The sequence below is a fragment of the Coffea arabica genome, chromosome 10e (genome assembly GCF_036785885.1).
Source record: "Coffea arabica cultivar ET-39 chromosome 10e, Coffea Arabica ET-39 HiFi, whole genome shotgun sequence".
Lineage (NCBI taxonomy): Eukaryota > Viridiplantae > Streptophyta > Magnoliopsida > Gentianales > Rubiaceae > Coffea > Coffea arabica.
Genome location: NC_092328.1, coordinates 42638699 through 42654425, shown reverse-complemented (window position 1 = coordinate 42654425; position 15727 = coordinate 42638699). Strand labels below are relative to the sequence as shown.

At 33.7% G+C, this 15727-nt stretch overlaps 2 protein-coding genes across 3 annotated transcripts; one reads left to right on the top strand and one right to left on the bottom strand.

The window, feature by feature from the left end:
* Window positions 1-3536: 3536 nt before the first annotated feature.
* Window positions 3537-9809, top strand: LOC113711830 (protein disulfide-isomerase-like). 2 transcript variants are annotated; one of them, XM_027235051.2, is made up of 11 exons: window positions 3537-3884; window positions 4675-4705; window positions 4813-5100; window positions 5227-5415; window positions 5508-5633; window positions 6171-6308; window positions 6389-6508; window positions 6781-6898; window positions 7500-7612; window positions 8191-8400; window positions 9421-9809. In XM_027235051.2, exons 1-10 carry the CDS (start codon window positions 3691-3693, stop codon window positions 8377-8379), a joined length of 1506 nt encoding a protein of 501 aa, XP_027090852.2. In that variant the 5' UTR covers window positions 3537-3690; the 3' UTR covers window positions 8380-8400; window positions 9421-9809. The 2 variants fall into 2 exon arrangements, with proteins under 2 accessions (XP_027090852.2, XP_027090853.2); XM_027235052.2 differs by having other exon boundaries at window positions 9427-9683.
* A 248-nt stretch (window positions 9810-10057) lies between these two features.
* LOC113711491 (protein DOG1-like 4) lies at window positions 10058-10966 on the bottom strand. The gene has a single exon (XM_027234653.1). It carries the CDS (start codon window positions 10964-10966, stop codon window positions 10058-10060), a length of 909 nt encoding a protein of 302 aa, XP_027090454.1.
* Window positions 10967-15727: the final 4761 nt, after the last annotated feature.

The window sequence follows — 15727 nt, the reverse complement described above, 5'->3', positions numbered from 1 at the left end:
ATGTCATCCTCAAACGGCAATTTAGCCAATTTTTAACGGAACTGGTCACGTGAAAATCACATGACCGTTAAGTAAACTTAAATCACATTTTTAACAAAACCTGCAAGTTTCCCATAAAGAGCTGGTATGTTATGGGCAATTTATTATTTTTTTTTAACTTTCACATATTTAATTTATGTTAAATACAAAACATACTAGTTTTCCTTTGAACGCTATTTAACCAATTTTTCCTATAAAGAGTTGGTATGTTTCCCATAAAGAGCTGGTACAAAACATACTACAACCTGCCAGTTTCCCATAAAGAGCTGGTATGTTATGGGCAATTTATTATTTTTTTTTAACTTTCACATATTTAATTTATGTTAAATACAAAACATACTAGTTCAATGGGTAAAAATATGTTATGAATAACTCAAAGTTTATACTTTTAATAGTTCAATGGGTAAAAATATGTTATGAATAATTGAAGGGCCAAATTTTTACTATTCAAATAGTTCAATGGCTGCTCAAATAATTTGCTCTTATATAAATAGTAAAAGTATGCAAAGTATATGTAATTTTTAAATTCTGAGGGGAGCTTTTTGTAACTATTAAAAATCTCAAGGGATGTTTGTGAAATTATCCCTTTTCATTTTCCATGCTGATTATTTCTTTTCTCGCCTATTTTTCATTTTATCCTTATTTTTAGCTTTTTTTCCCCCCTACGTACGGGACGCAAGTGTTTATTGATGGATGCTTAGTCAAAATTGCCAAAAGTTGACTGATTGCATGCAAGAAACTGGCAGGTTTTGTTAAAAATGTGATTTAAGTTTACTTAACGGTCATGTGATTTTCACATGACCAGTTCCGTTAAAAATTGGCTAAATTGCCATTTGAGGATGACATTGGTAAAAAATTATTAATTTAGACATCAATTGTGTCATGCCCAAAAGTTGAGGGACGAAATGTGTCCTTACCCCAAAGTTTGGGGATTAAAACCGGCATTTTCCTAGTAAAGGTATTACAAAACTATTGCTTCATGTAAAACTAGGTCAAACTATAATTAATTTAACTTAATCCATCTCATGATTAATTTCACCTAATGCAACACTTGATGTAAATATTAGGCATCGTTCTGGACTTGCAATGTGCTGCAAAGGTGGGGTGTTACAATCACCCTTCCTTTAAAGAATTGCGTGGGCGCAATTCACTTACCTTACTTTGCTGCTTGGGTACACTTGTTGTGTTATTCTTGAAGTCAGTTACACTCCAAGTCCAATATAAATGTTATTGGCACATTAGAGTCTACTCGTCCTACAGAAATTCTTGAGTTTCTAAATTTTAGAAAACTCATTTAATTGAACAAGATGACTTAATAACTAAAAATATGCATATTTGGTAGTCTATATTTTGATGATATTTACCTATTTATCGATTTATTTTCACTAGTAAATGTGGGGCATAACGAAAAAATAATCGCGAACCTTTGACTAGGGATCATGTTGTTGTTTTTCATCGAAGCTGAAAATTAGTAGAAATAAAATCTAAAATTTTTTAAACTAATCCTTTGTTGAATTAATGAATGTAGATTAATTATTTAACAATAAAATCTAGTACTAGTAAAATAAGAATGATAACACAAAAAAAACATAAAAATCAAACAAAAACTTAAATCAAGCAATAATTTGTAACCGGTTCTATTTAAGTGATAAACATGTATTTCATTGGTTATGTGATATTAGTGATTGAGTTGAAGTGGGCTAGTGGTGAGAAGTTATCCAAAGGGTGAAAAAAGAATTCTAAACAGTGACAAGTGATTATTTACACTAAACTTCATGCTCCGACTTTATTATTGTAGAGATAGAGACGTTAAATTCTCATATAGTTATGAACAATAAAATCTAATATTTGTAGGAAATTCGCTAAGTTAAAACCTTTGACTTTGAGGAACTTTAAGGACTAAACTAAATCGAAATTCACAATTGAGAAACTAAATTAAACAAGGGACTAAATCACACTTAAAAAAAAATATATTCAACAACCTTCAAGGCAACCTACCACTTTTTTCCACCCAAAAAAAAAAAAAAAAAATAGTTTCCAGATGGTAGAGGTATCAAGTAGTATTCTTCCACGTAAGCGCAATGACGCATCCGGGGCTAGTTTAGTCATCATCTCTAGTCGCGCGCGTGAGTATGAAGGCGCGTCGTACGTGGTGACGCGGCATTTCCACGTGAGGTTCATTTTCTAACTTAACAACGTAGTTGTCACTATTTTCCTTCTGACAACCCGACCCGGTTCACATGCTTTTCAGACCCATTTAGAAAATGATTTCTCTAGCCAAAGTATTGGTGTTCCCTCATGCTGTAGAATGACCAAATTATCCATTTTATTGGTTGTTTGTACTAGGATAGAATTTAAATCTAGATCACTAAAATGTGTAAAAGTATTTCACATATTAATTTGATACAAGAAACATCAACCTTTTATTACATAAACAATAACGGATTGTCAATTAAAAATAGTATTGTTACAAAAGTACTGGAGTTTAATAAAGACGAAAACATTATTCATTAGTTTGTATACATTTTTTATTAAACCAATGATGCGATGCACGAAACATGATTATATTATTTAGATAACAAATTATATTTCTTTTAAGATATGTTAAATTGTGAATATTTTGATATACTTCAATATTTTACTAGAGTAAATAAAATGAATATGTTACAATATATATATACAAAAAACATTTAAAGATCGTGGAAGAATCAAATATTCATTTCATCACATAAATATTTTTACTTTTGTGACCTTTCTTGCTTAGGACAGTGTTAAACTTCCCATTAATTCGTATAATTTTTATTGTATGTCAATTAAATATGGCATAGAATTGTCCTCCGATTTTGAATAAATGGACTTATAATAATCTTTTATTAATTGATTGAGTAAGTCAATTCCATATTTTTTTTGAGCTTTATTGATTTTTTTTAATCTTTTCACCCTTTCCATGATGTATAACACAACGTATAGTTTTATATAATCATTTTTTTTGTTTCCCCTCCTCTCTCCTAAGCAATCGTGAAGGCAAAAGATAGGAGCAAGCAATCTTAAAATATTTTGAGACGTTATATATGCTTGCAAATTCATTACTTTTTTTTTATGCTTATGTTCATTATCATAAAAAATTCGATTAGGTACTTTAATTTCATGAGTATTTAAGTCTTAACATGAATATATTCCAATAAATGGCAAATAAAAATTTTCAATTTAATGTTCGCAAAGGCCAAATTCAACGCATTTGTGAAGACCAAATTCAACGCATTTTGTGAGGAATAACTTACAAATTCAACGCATTTTCAAAATGAATTTGTTTGGATTGTAAGTTATTTCAATTTAATTTCACGTATCGTTGTAACTGGAAATTCCACATTACAACGATATGTGAGGAATTTGAAGTGCTTATAAATCAAAGAAGTGCTAAGCTAATTTCGGGGAGGGCATCTTCGTCATTTTGAAAAAAATCAAAAGCATCATCTGTAGTGGCAATAGCACTTCCTAGGGTGGCAAAAGCCATATTGACTTGGAAGTGAACTCTCCCCTTTTCTCCTAAATCCTATATAAACCCCTCGTTTCTCAGATTCACATTTGTCTTCACTAAATCTCAAATCTTCTTCGGTTACTCTTCAGTTTTTGTGCAAAAGTCCAGAAAAAATGGCGTCCAGAAGTAGGGTTAGGATATCCTCTCTTCTGATTATGCTTTCCATAATCGGATTGGCTGCTGCAGAAAGTGGAACCACCGAAGAAGAATCTAAATCGGAAGAGTTTGTCGTGACTTTGGACCACTCCAATTTTCACGAATTCGTGTCCAAGCACAAGTTTATTGTCATCGAATTTTATGCTCCTTGGTAAAGGATTCTCATAAAAAGTTCCGGAATCTGATTTTTGTTAATTTTTATTTGCTTTTAACTATTTATTTCCTGCCCTTGTTTTTGTTTATGACTTTTTAGTTTATTGGTTGGCGAAACTTGCATGTGCATGTGATCCTTGGCATGAATATTGAGGATGTATCTGTTGCGATTTGAAATTAGAATAAAAGAGATTAATTTCAGGAAGGGTGCTGAGTTGTTTATTCATTTCTGTGTTATAAATGCTAGGATTTATTGTTTCGTTTCTTGGAGTACTTTTCTTACATTTTCTTGGAATTAGAAGTGGATAAGATTAATTGTTTGCATGTTGGAAGAACTTGGGGTTTTGTCTGGATTGGTAAATTTGGATTTGGGATGATGGGTTTGAAATTCTTGTACTTAATTAATTATTCTGGCTATTGTTTTCAATGTCAGTGACTAAGGAGAGTATATTGGTTTTGTTTGATTTGATTTGGGGATATATTTTAACAAGGAATGCCAGATATGGAGGAGGATTGCGGAATTTGATTTTTTTTTTTTATTGGTAGGAAGAATTGAATTTGGTTGTTTTAATTAGTTTTGGAAGATTTTGAAACCCGCAATAATTAAACCTTCAAGCAACTTTGATGGAATTGATGTTTGAATTTAGAACGAACCAATTTTTCTGAAATATTTCCACACAAGATTGACTGTAAACATTATTTCGTTGTTTCTCGCTTCTTCTTCTTCTTCTTTTCAAACTAGGAATCCTAAGTATCTAAAGCTATTAATTATGCATCCATTGTAACAGGTGTGGGCACTGCAAGAAACTAGCTCCAGAGGTAATTTTTGATTGATTGTAATGAATTTTTTTTCCTTACATATACAAGTGTTGGCTGCTAGAATTATCATATATGGCTGGTTTAAAAGATGACACATTAATTTTCAGTACGAGAAAGCTGCATCAATTTTGAGTAAGGAGGATCCTCCGCTCATCTTGGCCAAAGTTGATGCCAATGAGGAGAAAAATAAGGCTCTTGCAACTGAATTTGGTGTCAGCGGTTTCCCCACTATCAAGATCTTGAGATTTGGAGGTAGCGTTGTTCAAGATTACAAAGGACCTCGTGAAGCTGATGGTATTGTTGCTTACGTGAAGAAGCAAAGTGGTCCTGCATCAGTTGAAATTAAAACTGCTGAAGATGCTACCTCATTTGTTGATGAAAAAAAGATTGTTATTGTAAGTTCCATCCTCCACCCCTTTGGAAAATCAACTGAGAAAAAGGGCAGCCTGGTGGTTGATCTTCCTTTATAATCGTCTAATCTTAGCTTACACTAAAAATGGTCTCCATATCTGTTCTAATAGGTTGGGGTGTTTCCCGAGTTTTCTGGAGAGAAGTTTGACAACTTTACTACTGTGGCTGAAAGGTTGCGTTCTGATTTCGAGTTCGGCCATGTTTTGGATGCCAAGCTTCTACCTCGTGGAGAATTATCTATTTCGGGTCCTACCGTTAGGTTGTTTAAGCCATTTGATGAGCTTGTTGTTGATTTTCAGGTATAGTTTAGTTTATTGTGTCTTTTGGATGGTGAACAACTATCACTACTTTCCGCACAGATCACTAATTGAATTTTTTTGTGGGATGCTAGGAATTTAATGTGGATGATCTTGTGAAGTTGATTGAAGAGTCTAGTGTTCCTTTGGTGACTCTGTTTAACAATGACCCAAACAATCATCCTTTTGTCATAAAGTTCTTCAATACAGAAAATGACAAGGTGAGATGCAATTCAAACTCTCTCCATTGGTCCTGCTGAATTTTATATTTTCTTTTTTGATCTCTTTAGCCTTGTTTAAGTTGGCAAGATTGTGATTGCATGTTTTTTGGATGTTTTTTCTTTCAACCTTTTTGCTCTAAAGGAAGTGGGAATCAAGTAAAAGCACTGGATCTACATGGTTTCAGTTGACTATACCATTACTCAAAAATAGCATAATTTGTTCAAAAATTTTGTGATTCACTTGAGTCTTAATCTTGAACTGTTATTTGACTTTGTAACCTGATTGCCGCTTTCCACCTCTCGCAACCCTTACCCCTTTCAATCCGATGTTAACCAATTTCTTGAATGTTTTAATAGATATATTCCATTGTAGTTTGGGGATTATGGTTTTTGTTGCACGTATTATTTGACAGCTAATCTGTTATCTGAAATAGTAAACCTTCTTGACATATTCCTCTTTGGCTTTTTAAAGGAAATGTTTGTTTTTCATTTCCTTTACTTGCATATGCATTGACACTTTGTGTTCCAAATGGGCAGGCAATGTTGTTTCTGAACTTCAGCAGTGAGAACATTGATGCTTTTAAATCAAAGTATCGTGATGTCGCTGAGCAATACAAAGGAAAAGGCATAGGCTTTCTACTTGGTGATCTTGAGGCCAGCCAAGGTGCTTTCCAGGTTGGTATTGTTTTACTGCATAAATCTTATTGATTTTGATCTATTGACACACTGACAACACCATTGGCTTTGATGAGCAGTATTTTGGACTCAAGGAGGACCAGGTGCCTCTCATTGTCATACAGACAAATGATGGAGAGAAGTATCTCAAAACTCACTTGGAGCCTGATCATATTGCTTCTTGGGTGAAGGATTACAAGGTACTTGTGCTTGATTTCTTCTTCCTTTTATTGTTGCCATTTTTGGATGAACCCCATTTTAGGAAATGAGTCTTCTGGATGGATGGGAAATGTAGGAAAACAGTAGTTGCCTATTAAACTACATTTTTTTTCATTTTCATTTGTTTGTTTATTTTGTGTTTATTTTGGGGCCATATAGCACATATCAGTTCATATTTTCTCAAGGGAACTGGCAATCAGTTTTAATTACAGATTTCCTGGTTTTCTTTAACATTTGAAGAATGTATTTACAGGATGGACATGTGAAACCTTACAAAAAGTCAGAGCCCATACCAGAAGTTAACAATGAACCTGTTAAGGTCGTGGTAGCTGACACACTCCAGGACTTCGTTTTCAATTCTGGGAAAAATGGTATGCAGGATTAATTTCAGAGTTTGAGTTTGTTTCTCGGTTGCTAATTTTTCCTGCTAGTTCCAATCAAACATACATTGGTTGTCTATAGGCTGTTCTTGATGTTTTTCCTTTTTTATTGAACTTTGCTTCAGGGAAAAAAAAAATGAAGAAAACATAATGGATATTTAAAGTAAAGTGAGGAGAACTTTTTTTTTTTTTTGAATGTGCTGCTGTCACTGTCTCTCTGTGTCTTACCCTTCTTTTGTTGGGGTTAAGGGAACCTGCCATATAATTTTCCTTGTTTTAATCCTTAGATTTCAATTTTTTGTTAATGTTATCTTCTTGCTTTCTTGTTTCTTAGCTGAGAATTGATAGCTGTGTCTCTCCTTTGTGTTTCTGCATTGCTGTGTTTGTGGTATGTGCACGTGTAGAGGATGGGCACATGTGCAGGGATAGGTGTGCAAGCAGAAATGTTGGGCATAAATGGTCTATCTATCCTTTCAATTGTTCTATAGCTGTGGCTGAATAAATGGTTATAATGGTTGAGGCCATTATAGCAACGTGGTCATTACTTAAATGCTTTGTGATTGCTGATTTATATGCTTTATTTCTGGATCAGTTCTACTGGAGTTTTATGCACCATGGTGTGGACACTGCAAAAAGTTGGCCCCAATATTGGATGAAGTTGCTGTCTCACTTGAAAATGATGCTGATGTGGTCATTGCAAAAATTGTGAGTCTGTTTACATCTTAGAAATCTTCTACTTAGTAATTTGGTTTAATCTTGTCACAGTCCACCCTTTATTTGTTACTAAATGTTGACAAATTTTGCTTTTTGTGAATTTTGGTGCATGCTGTGCAATTCCATCAGCACTGTTCTTTGCTTCATCTTCATCTCTTGTTGGAGCTACTTTAAGAGATTGGATTGTGGAAAAAATTGTTTTAAAGATAAGCAGCACATCTTTGTTACAGAAATTTGTGAAAGCTAAAACTTGTTTCAAAAGATCTCTAATGCTAATTTGGGTTGGCTTTTATCAGATTCCAATAAGCTAAAATTAGATTTTAAAAGCAAATTAGAGCGTCTTAAACATCTGTAAGCTTGAAAGAGGCTATAATCAATCTTATTGGTTGGCATGGTATGACAACCGGGTAAATCTAAGAATAAAATCATGCACAAATTGTCTAGAAAAATAGTGCAGTTGAAGTTACTGATGTTGCACTTTTAATTTGTCCTCCTTTAGCTGCTTTTCATTGCAATGTGCTTTTTTTTTAAGCAAAAATGTTACATTTAACTTGACTTCTGATCTGTAGGATGCTACTGCAAATGATATCCCACAAGGAACCTTTGACGTCAAAGGTTACCCAACATTGTATTTTAAATCAGCAAGTGGAAATATCTTGCAGTATGATGGTGACAGGACCAAGGAAGACATGATTGAGTTTATTCAGAAGAATCGAGATAAGGCAGCTCAGCAAGAATCTGGAAAAGATGAGCTCTGAAGAAGGTCATAATGTTTCAAGGTACCATTTTTAACCAAAATATTTTAGGTTCATCATCTGCTAATCGAAAAACAGATGATGCCTGGATATTGCTCCTTTATCCTCGTTGACTAAGATGTTGCTGGTTTTTTTTTTTTTAACACATCCCTTATTCTCCTGCACATGGTTAACCTAGACACTGTTCCAGATAAAAATGGTAGTTGGTACTCAATCATTGTAGCTGTAATCTCACTCAGATGCAACAAATATGTACCAACTATAAACCGAGTAAATCAAGATACCACTTGCACAAGCACACACGCAAGTGCAGAACTGGAGATTTACAATTTACAAGCTTAAAATCATATGCCATGCAAGAGAAAATTCTGGCTTCTGGAATTCTTCTGTGTAAGCTTTTCCAAGTCCTGTAAATAGAATGGACCTGGGACATACACCATACTAAGAGAAAATACACCTGCTTTTCTGAACATGCACAGGAAACATTTGCTGTAATCTTTTGACATTTAGAGCTCATACACCTAATTCCAGAGTAAATTCTGGTTTTGCAAATCGTGCAAGTTTTCAAATTCTGTATCAGTAATTGGATTTCGGTGTATGCTTTATGTGAAGAATACTCTCGTGCATTTGAGCAGAGCAATTCACTTTTTGGCTGTTGCTTTAATTTCATGAGTTTTGGCAATATGTTTTCGACAAGAAGCTATATTTGTACTACATGATGTTTATAAAACAAGTTTATGGTCTACTCTAAATGCAATTACTTTCTGCAAGTTACATCATTAAAACATGGTTTTCTCCACGATCTGGTACCTATTTATTCTACGAGATTGAGATCTGGAACTGGCTTCCGAGAGATGCATGTCTTCAAACCAAATTGTGCCACTGCTATTTCTTTGAATATCTCAAGTAAATTTATGCTGCAACGTTTAGTGGATGATGTAATCTCTCTGGTGGATACTTTCTTTTCAATTCTTTTGAAGATATGCATCTACTTCTCCATTTTTACGAGTGGCATTAATTAAATTCTTCCTCTTTTCTTTGAAGGCGCAGCATTTTTGTTGTTAAAGAAGTGGTGCACCTAATGAACAAAAGGAGTTACTTTTTGGCAGCCTTCGCCAAACTGTTGGCATTAGAAAAGAGGATCTGTCATCATGCCCTTCTGCTGCTGCCTTTAAATAAATACCTGTAGTGAAGCAGGTTTGTTACTTTAGTTTATCATAGAGATTAGTGTAAGTTGGTTGCGTACTAGTAATTTTATTGAACTGTTTCTTTAATATATAATCACATAGCCTGTTGCAGTTGCTAAACTTCTCTCTCCCCAAAAGTTGTTGTATTGACTCGTGAAAGAAAACCCTCCTCAGGGCTTTCTTTTTGTATGCCTCTGTCTCGAGTAAACTTGTATGGTTGGTTGGGAGTGGTTTGTATTCTTTTCACTTGGTTCTTCTCATATGATTTTCCGCAAATTTCGAGATGGCCAAAAGTTTATGGTGACCATTGGTGACCAACTAGACTAAGAAAGCTGGAATGGGAATATTAACCAAAGATATGGCCTGTCTCCTACTACAATTTAAACCAACGGTAATTAAGGTAGTTTTATAAACTTGAAGCCCTAAACAACTATAAGCTGCCAAGAAAATAAAAACCCCTCCCTCTCAGAAATCGACACAAACAAATACAATCTTCAGGCTTCTTGTTGGAAAATGGGATGGCCAGCTCCGCCGGAGAGTTGCCCTTCATCCCTGGCTTTTCCCCACTCGTGTAGCCTCAGGTGAAGTTCAGCAGCAGCAATCAAGAAGTGAACAGCCTGTGTTGCAGATAATGTCTCAATTATACTCTTAAGGGTTCTCAGCCTAAGATTATCAGCCTTTTCTAAGATCTTCTTAAACCCTTTCTCCTTGGGATTCAGACTTGACTCAGCCTGGCTCTGTTCAGCTTCGTGATCCCTTGCTTTCGTTCCCTTTTCTTCTTCACGCAGTGCCTCACTCACCAAATGACTCAGCTCCACCATGTCTGCACCGGCCGCCTTCTCCTGCTGCTTGGCCATCTTTCCAGTTATTTCCTTCTCCTCAATGATTGTATTCTTCTGCAGCTCGTCAATTAGACTGATTTGACTCTGTGTCAAATCGCCAAGATCATGCTTAGTCAATTTTCCCTGCATCCAAACATTGAATTTGGATTCGAACTGTAAACTTGATTTTGAGTAGAGAAGATGGATAGCCATGGTGGGTCTCCATCCACCAATCCAAAGGAATGCATCCTCAAGAGAACTCGTCCATGGGGGTGACAATATTTGCAATATATTTTTGTCTGCCCATTCTGACTTGGTTTTGTAGTACTCTTCATAGTGTTCGACCACGCGTTTCACCAAGTTGCTCAAATTTGTTGCCGTGATCCCGTCTGTTGGTGGTGGTGGTGATGAGGAGGAACAAGCCGTGATCCCGTCTGTTGGCGGTGTTGGGGAAGAAACTTGTTCTGATGCAGTGATGAGTTCTTGAAGATGCTGGTTCTGCTGCTTCTTCCACGTCTCATAAAATTGTACAAAGTTTTCCTCTGTTTGTTGTGCCTCGTGATTTCCATTTCCGGTGGCCATGCTGATAGTATGCATGTGTGTCAAGGAAAGTGAATTTCACACACACACACACACACACAATCTCAGAAAAGTTGGCTAAACAATGAGATACCTAGACCCCATATTTATAATTGACGAAAAAATAAGTGATGAAAAAAAAACCCCCATTTATCAGAGAAAATTATTCTCTGTAGAAAAAACTCTTCAACTAAAACTTCCTTTAATTCTCCCATGGGAGAGAAATCAAATCTTCGTAATCTTTCTCCATGGAAGGAGCCTTCTCTATAGTTTCTTTTTATTTATGTGAATAAAATCTCCTCTAAGATTTTTTAGTGAGAGTTTCTCCTCTCCTTATGATTATCCAGTGAGAGTTTCCTTTTCTCTTAAATTTTTTAGTGAGAGTTTTACTCTCTTCTAGAGATTTCTAGTGAGAGTTTTTGATAATTTTTTTTATTTTTCTTTTATTAGATCTGAGTTTTTTCAGATTTTGATTCTCAAATCTAAAATTTCTTAGATATATTCGATAGATCTTATCCTAATATTGGGACTTGAAGCAGTTAATCAGCAGATCTAATAATTGGAGGCATGCATAAATATCCATGGAACTACAATTATTTATCTCATTTTTTTTAAATTTGGACCTTTATAATATAATTTTTATTGTTTTTCAGATTTATAGTATTCTTTCTTAGGATATATTCTTTGATATCTGAGTATGTTTGACGATGTAATTTTTGCTATTAGTACATATTTTAATGATATTATGATGTTTTATCAAAAAAAAGTAGAAAATTCTAAAATTTGTTTCGCAATTTAATATCATTCAAGAGTGTTTTTTAATTTTTTGTCTATATCATAGACAGGAAAGCTGTCGCGGTGCTCTCATCACATGAATCATTTCCCCACGTAAATGCAGGTGGACAAAATCGGAGTTAACTAATCTCTTCCCCACGTATTAATTTTATATAATGTTATTAAATTGGGATAATTTCTAAAACCTCCTCTGAGGTTTTCAAATAGTTACAGCCACATCCCCTTAAGTTTGAAGATTTAGACTAATCTCCCTCAGCATTATGCAAAGACTATATAGCCCTCGTAAAATCTTGATCTACTCATAAAGAGCTTTTACAGAAAACTAAAAGCTCAAAAAAAAAAAAAGAATCTCCTAAACTGCTTTTTGTTTTCTAATCTATATATATATATATATATATAAACACCCTTAATCTCACCTCACTACAGATCTTTATTTATAACAAGCAACTTTCAAGTCCCAATTATATGCTCATCTTATTAATTTTAACCAGACTATTATCTTTTTATTAAACCTCAAATTCATCCTCCACAATTGAATTATATTCCCAATAATACAACCATCAAATCTCATCAATTTTTCCTTAAAGAGGGGTACTTTTCTTTCTATAAATTATTAACTATATAGTTTCAAGAAACGAGATGGAGCCAATATATGGGAGTATTCGCTGTATTTTTTTTTTTGCACTTACATTATTGATTGCTATCTAGTTATACTTTGTCAGTGAGGAATGTAATTATTGAAACTTGATTGAAGGTGATTGAAAATTTCAAAAACCTTAGAAAAAGTTCATGAAGTTAACCCTTTCAAGCTCCATCGCTCTCTTAGAAATTTCTTGTATTTATAAATATTATTGTCACCAAGCGGGCAAAGATACTTTGTAGGCTGTGCCTTTTTAGTCGATCCTAGGCAGAGAACATGCGCTCTTAGGTGGACCGAATGCAATTTGAGCGTGTCGTAAGCCGTGAACTTCGCAGCAGCGGCAAAAAGAAAAAGGAATAGAATCAAGAAATAAAAAGTGCTGGCTAGCCGTCAGAAGCAAATTGGCAATGCACAATTTCCAAAAGAGTATATCAAATACAGTGTATGTGCAGTGAACATTATGAAACAATGGGCTTGCGGTCGAAAGTGGCAATGTGGTATTCTGGGAACATGCAGTCGCTTGGGATATGGGGCAGAGACGGTAATTAAGAAGGACCGTCCTGAATAGTTCCTTCGCAAGCTGTTGCCTATCATGCATCCACATTGAAATGCTCTCGTTTACTCAGTGAGCATGAAAAAAAATTTAAAAAAATTGCGTTAGCCTAATAGATTCCGCTACCGTTAAAACACCGTTCCAAAAATATCTCGTTCAAGTTGATTGGGCATGATTGTCCATTAAAACTCAAAGTCTAAAATTCTCCCTCCAAAAATTAATCTCTTACTTTCCATCCAAAAATTGTTAATATAACTCAATAACTCCAGAATCAGGGCAAAATAACATTAAAGAACAAAAAAGTTGTAGACGAGGAGTGCCAAAGAAGAGCCAGGAAAATGTATTATCACCCATCAATGATTACACTAACTAGAAGGAAAAACTACTTGCTGAAGGAAAATGTGTTGGAGATATGATAATAGAAGGTAGTGGGATATAAGACAGAGAAACACCCAATTGTATCCACATAAACTCTTCAGGTAACAATGTTGCAAGCCAATAATTTAATTTTCATTTTTTGGTGAATAGTATCCATCTATTTTGCTTGTAGTCTCTATGGAAACCCTTTGAATGGTAGAAGTTAAATTAGTTGATGGACTACACAAGGAAGGAGGGCAAAGAAAAATTTTGCATGCCAAATGTTTGCAAATAGAAAAAAGAACTTTCAAACCAATTAGTAGAAAGAGCTATTACTAGGGGATATGCAGGAGTGTTTGTCTATAACAACAACAGCAGATCAACAATATAGTCAAGGTTTCAGGCAGATAAAAGAAACGAAAATTTTCAAGTTATATTTTTCATTTGTGTCAGTTAGTATGGACATTTAATGGCGTAGATAGAATTACTGGGTGTTTGTGGGCGATTACAACAAAATAAAATAATAAGCAAAGTGAATGATTAGGATGAATTATAAGATGTTCCAGTGAATGTGCCTTTACATTAATGTTGGATAGAAAAATAATATTTGTAATTAACTGGTGGTAGTGGAGAAACACTCTCATGCAGTTGTAAATTAATAACCACTTACACTAAAATGTTAAATCTGCTTAAATAAGTCACAATGGAGGGAAAATAGAAGGAATAGAGGTCAACAAAAAGAGAGAAGTGCACACATTAATAATCATTAATGAGTGGTATCTCATGTTTGAAGATTAGTACTTATTCATATAATAGCTGTCTAGTAATTGAAGTGAATTACTTCAAACTTAATTGATATGAGTATTTGAAATAATTTATATAAATTAGGTTGAATGTACATATTGTTCTTTATGCCTTATATAGTGCAAAAATATAATTATAAGATGTCTTAGTAGTGTGCCTGTACATCATATTAGATAACTATTATTTTTTATGAATAAACAGTGACTGTGGAGAAATACTTTTATATAGTTGTAAATTAGTAATCAATTAACATAATGCCCATGTTAAAGAAAGGTGTGAAGGTTTGAAAATAAAGGAAAAAAATAAAAGGAAATGCACGCATTAAATATTAATGGTGGTCCTTGTTTGTACAATAGCAGTATAGCAATTGAAGTGGATTACTTCAAAGTTGATTGGCATTAATGTAAATTCTAATTTTTATGTGTTAGGTTAAATGTACATATTGTTCAATATGCCTTACTTACTGGTAGAAAATAGTTACAAGATGTCTTAGTTAATATGCCTGCACATCATGTTGGAAAAGTATTATTATTAGTGAACAATTAGTGACAATCGACAAATACTTTTATGTGGCTGTAATTCAGCAATGAAGTAATAGGATGATGTTAAAGCAAGATCTAAGGGATTTATAATGAAAGGAAAAGAAATAAAAGGAAGAGAAGTGAGGTGAAGTGCACACACTATTAATTTGACAATTATTATTGCATGTTTGTAACTTGGTACCTATTTGTACATTCCTAGTCTATGGGATTAAATTTGATTGAATAAGTGTAGGTTGTAATATGTATGTATTAGGCTAGATGTACTCAATGTTCAGTATGCCTTACTCAGATTTGAATCTAGTATATCATATTTAGTTGTGATTTTATAACGTCATATGAATGCCAGGTAAAAAAGAAGTGGGCTGGGACAGTTGATTTCTATCAACCATCCCTAAACAATGTAATATTTTTTAAATATTTTGTAGCTCTATGTAAACTTTTTGTACATCCTTACAACAGAAGTATGATATTTTGTTACTATTTATATGGGTCTCATATGTAATAATTGTGCATCTGTTGTTAAGTTTTACAAGTAATTCATGTAGAGTTACGCTTTGTTTAAAAAATGTTACTTCATTTAGAACGGTTGTGTTGAACAAAGTAAACAGCCTTTATAATTTGCATGAGCAGTGGCGAGATGGTACGGAAAAGGACAATGAAGAATCCAAGTGAAAAGGAAGAAATATAAATAAGGGGAACCACTGAACTTGCAGAACCAATCCCATCATTTATAATTAAAAAGGAAAAGAAGAAACCAACTTGAGAAGAAGAAATGGAGCAAGTGAAACTCAGCTAACAGTATTGTATAACTCTTTTACCTTCCTTTTATAGATTTTTGTTATCACAACATTTGTAAATTTTCAATTTCGATTTATAGAAAATATTGTGTAGTGATAGGTAATAATCCTTGTAGATATCGTTGTAATCATTGTAGATTTTTGTTCAATTTGTAGATTTTTTTGAAGCATTATGTATATCTATTATAATTGTTGTACATATTGTTATAACTAGAGTATACATTTGATTAATTTTTTTGTTCAATTTTTAGAAATATTTGTAAATAATAAAATTAT

Bases quoted from the DNA above. Each gene is read 5' to 3' on its own strand.
- LOC113711830 (XM_027235051.2), top strand. From the start codon at position 3,691: ATGGCGTCCAGAAGTAGGGTTAGGATATCCTCTCTTCTGATTATGCTT. The intron at 4,706-4,812 runs GTAATTTTTGAT...ATTAATTTTCAG, and splicing joins GCAAGAAACTAGCTCCAGAG to TACGAGAAAGCTGCATCAAT. The intron at 5,416-5,507 runs GTATAGTTTAGT...GTGGGATGCTAG, and splicing joins AGCTTGTTGTTGATTTTCAG to GAATTTAATGTGGATGATCT.
- LOC113711491 (XM_027234653.1), bottom strand. From the start codon at position 10,966: ATGGCCACCGGAAATGGAAATCACGAGGCACAACAAACAGAGGAAAAC.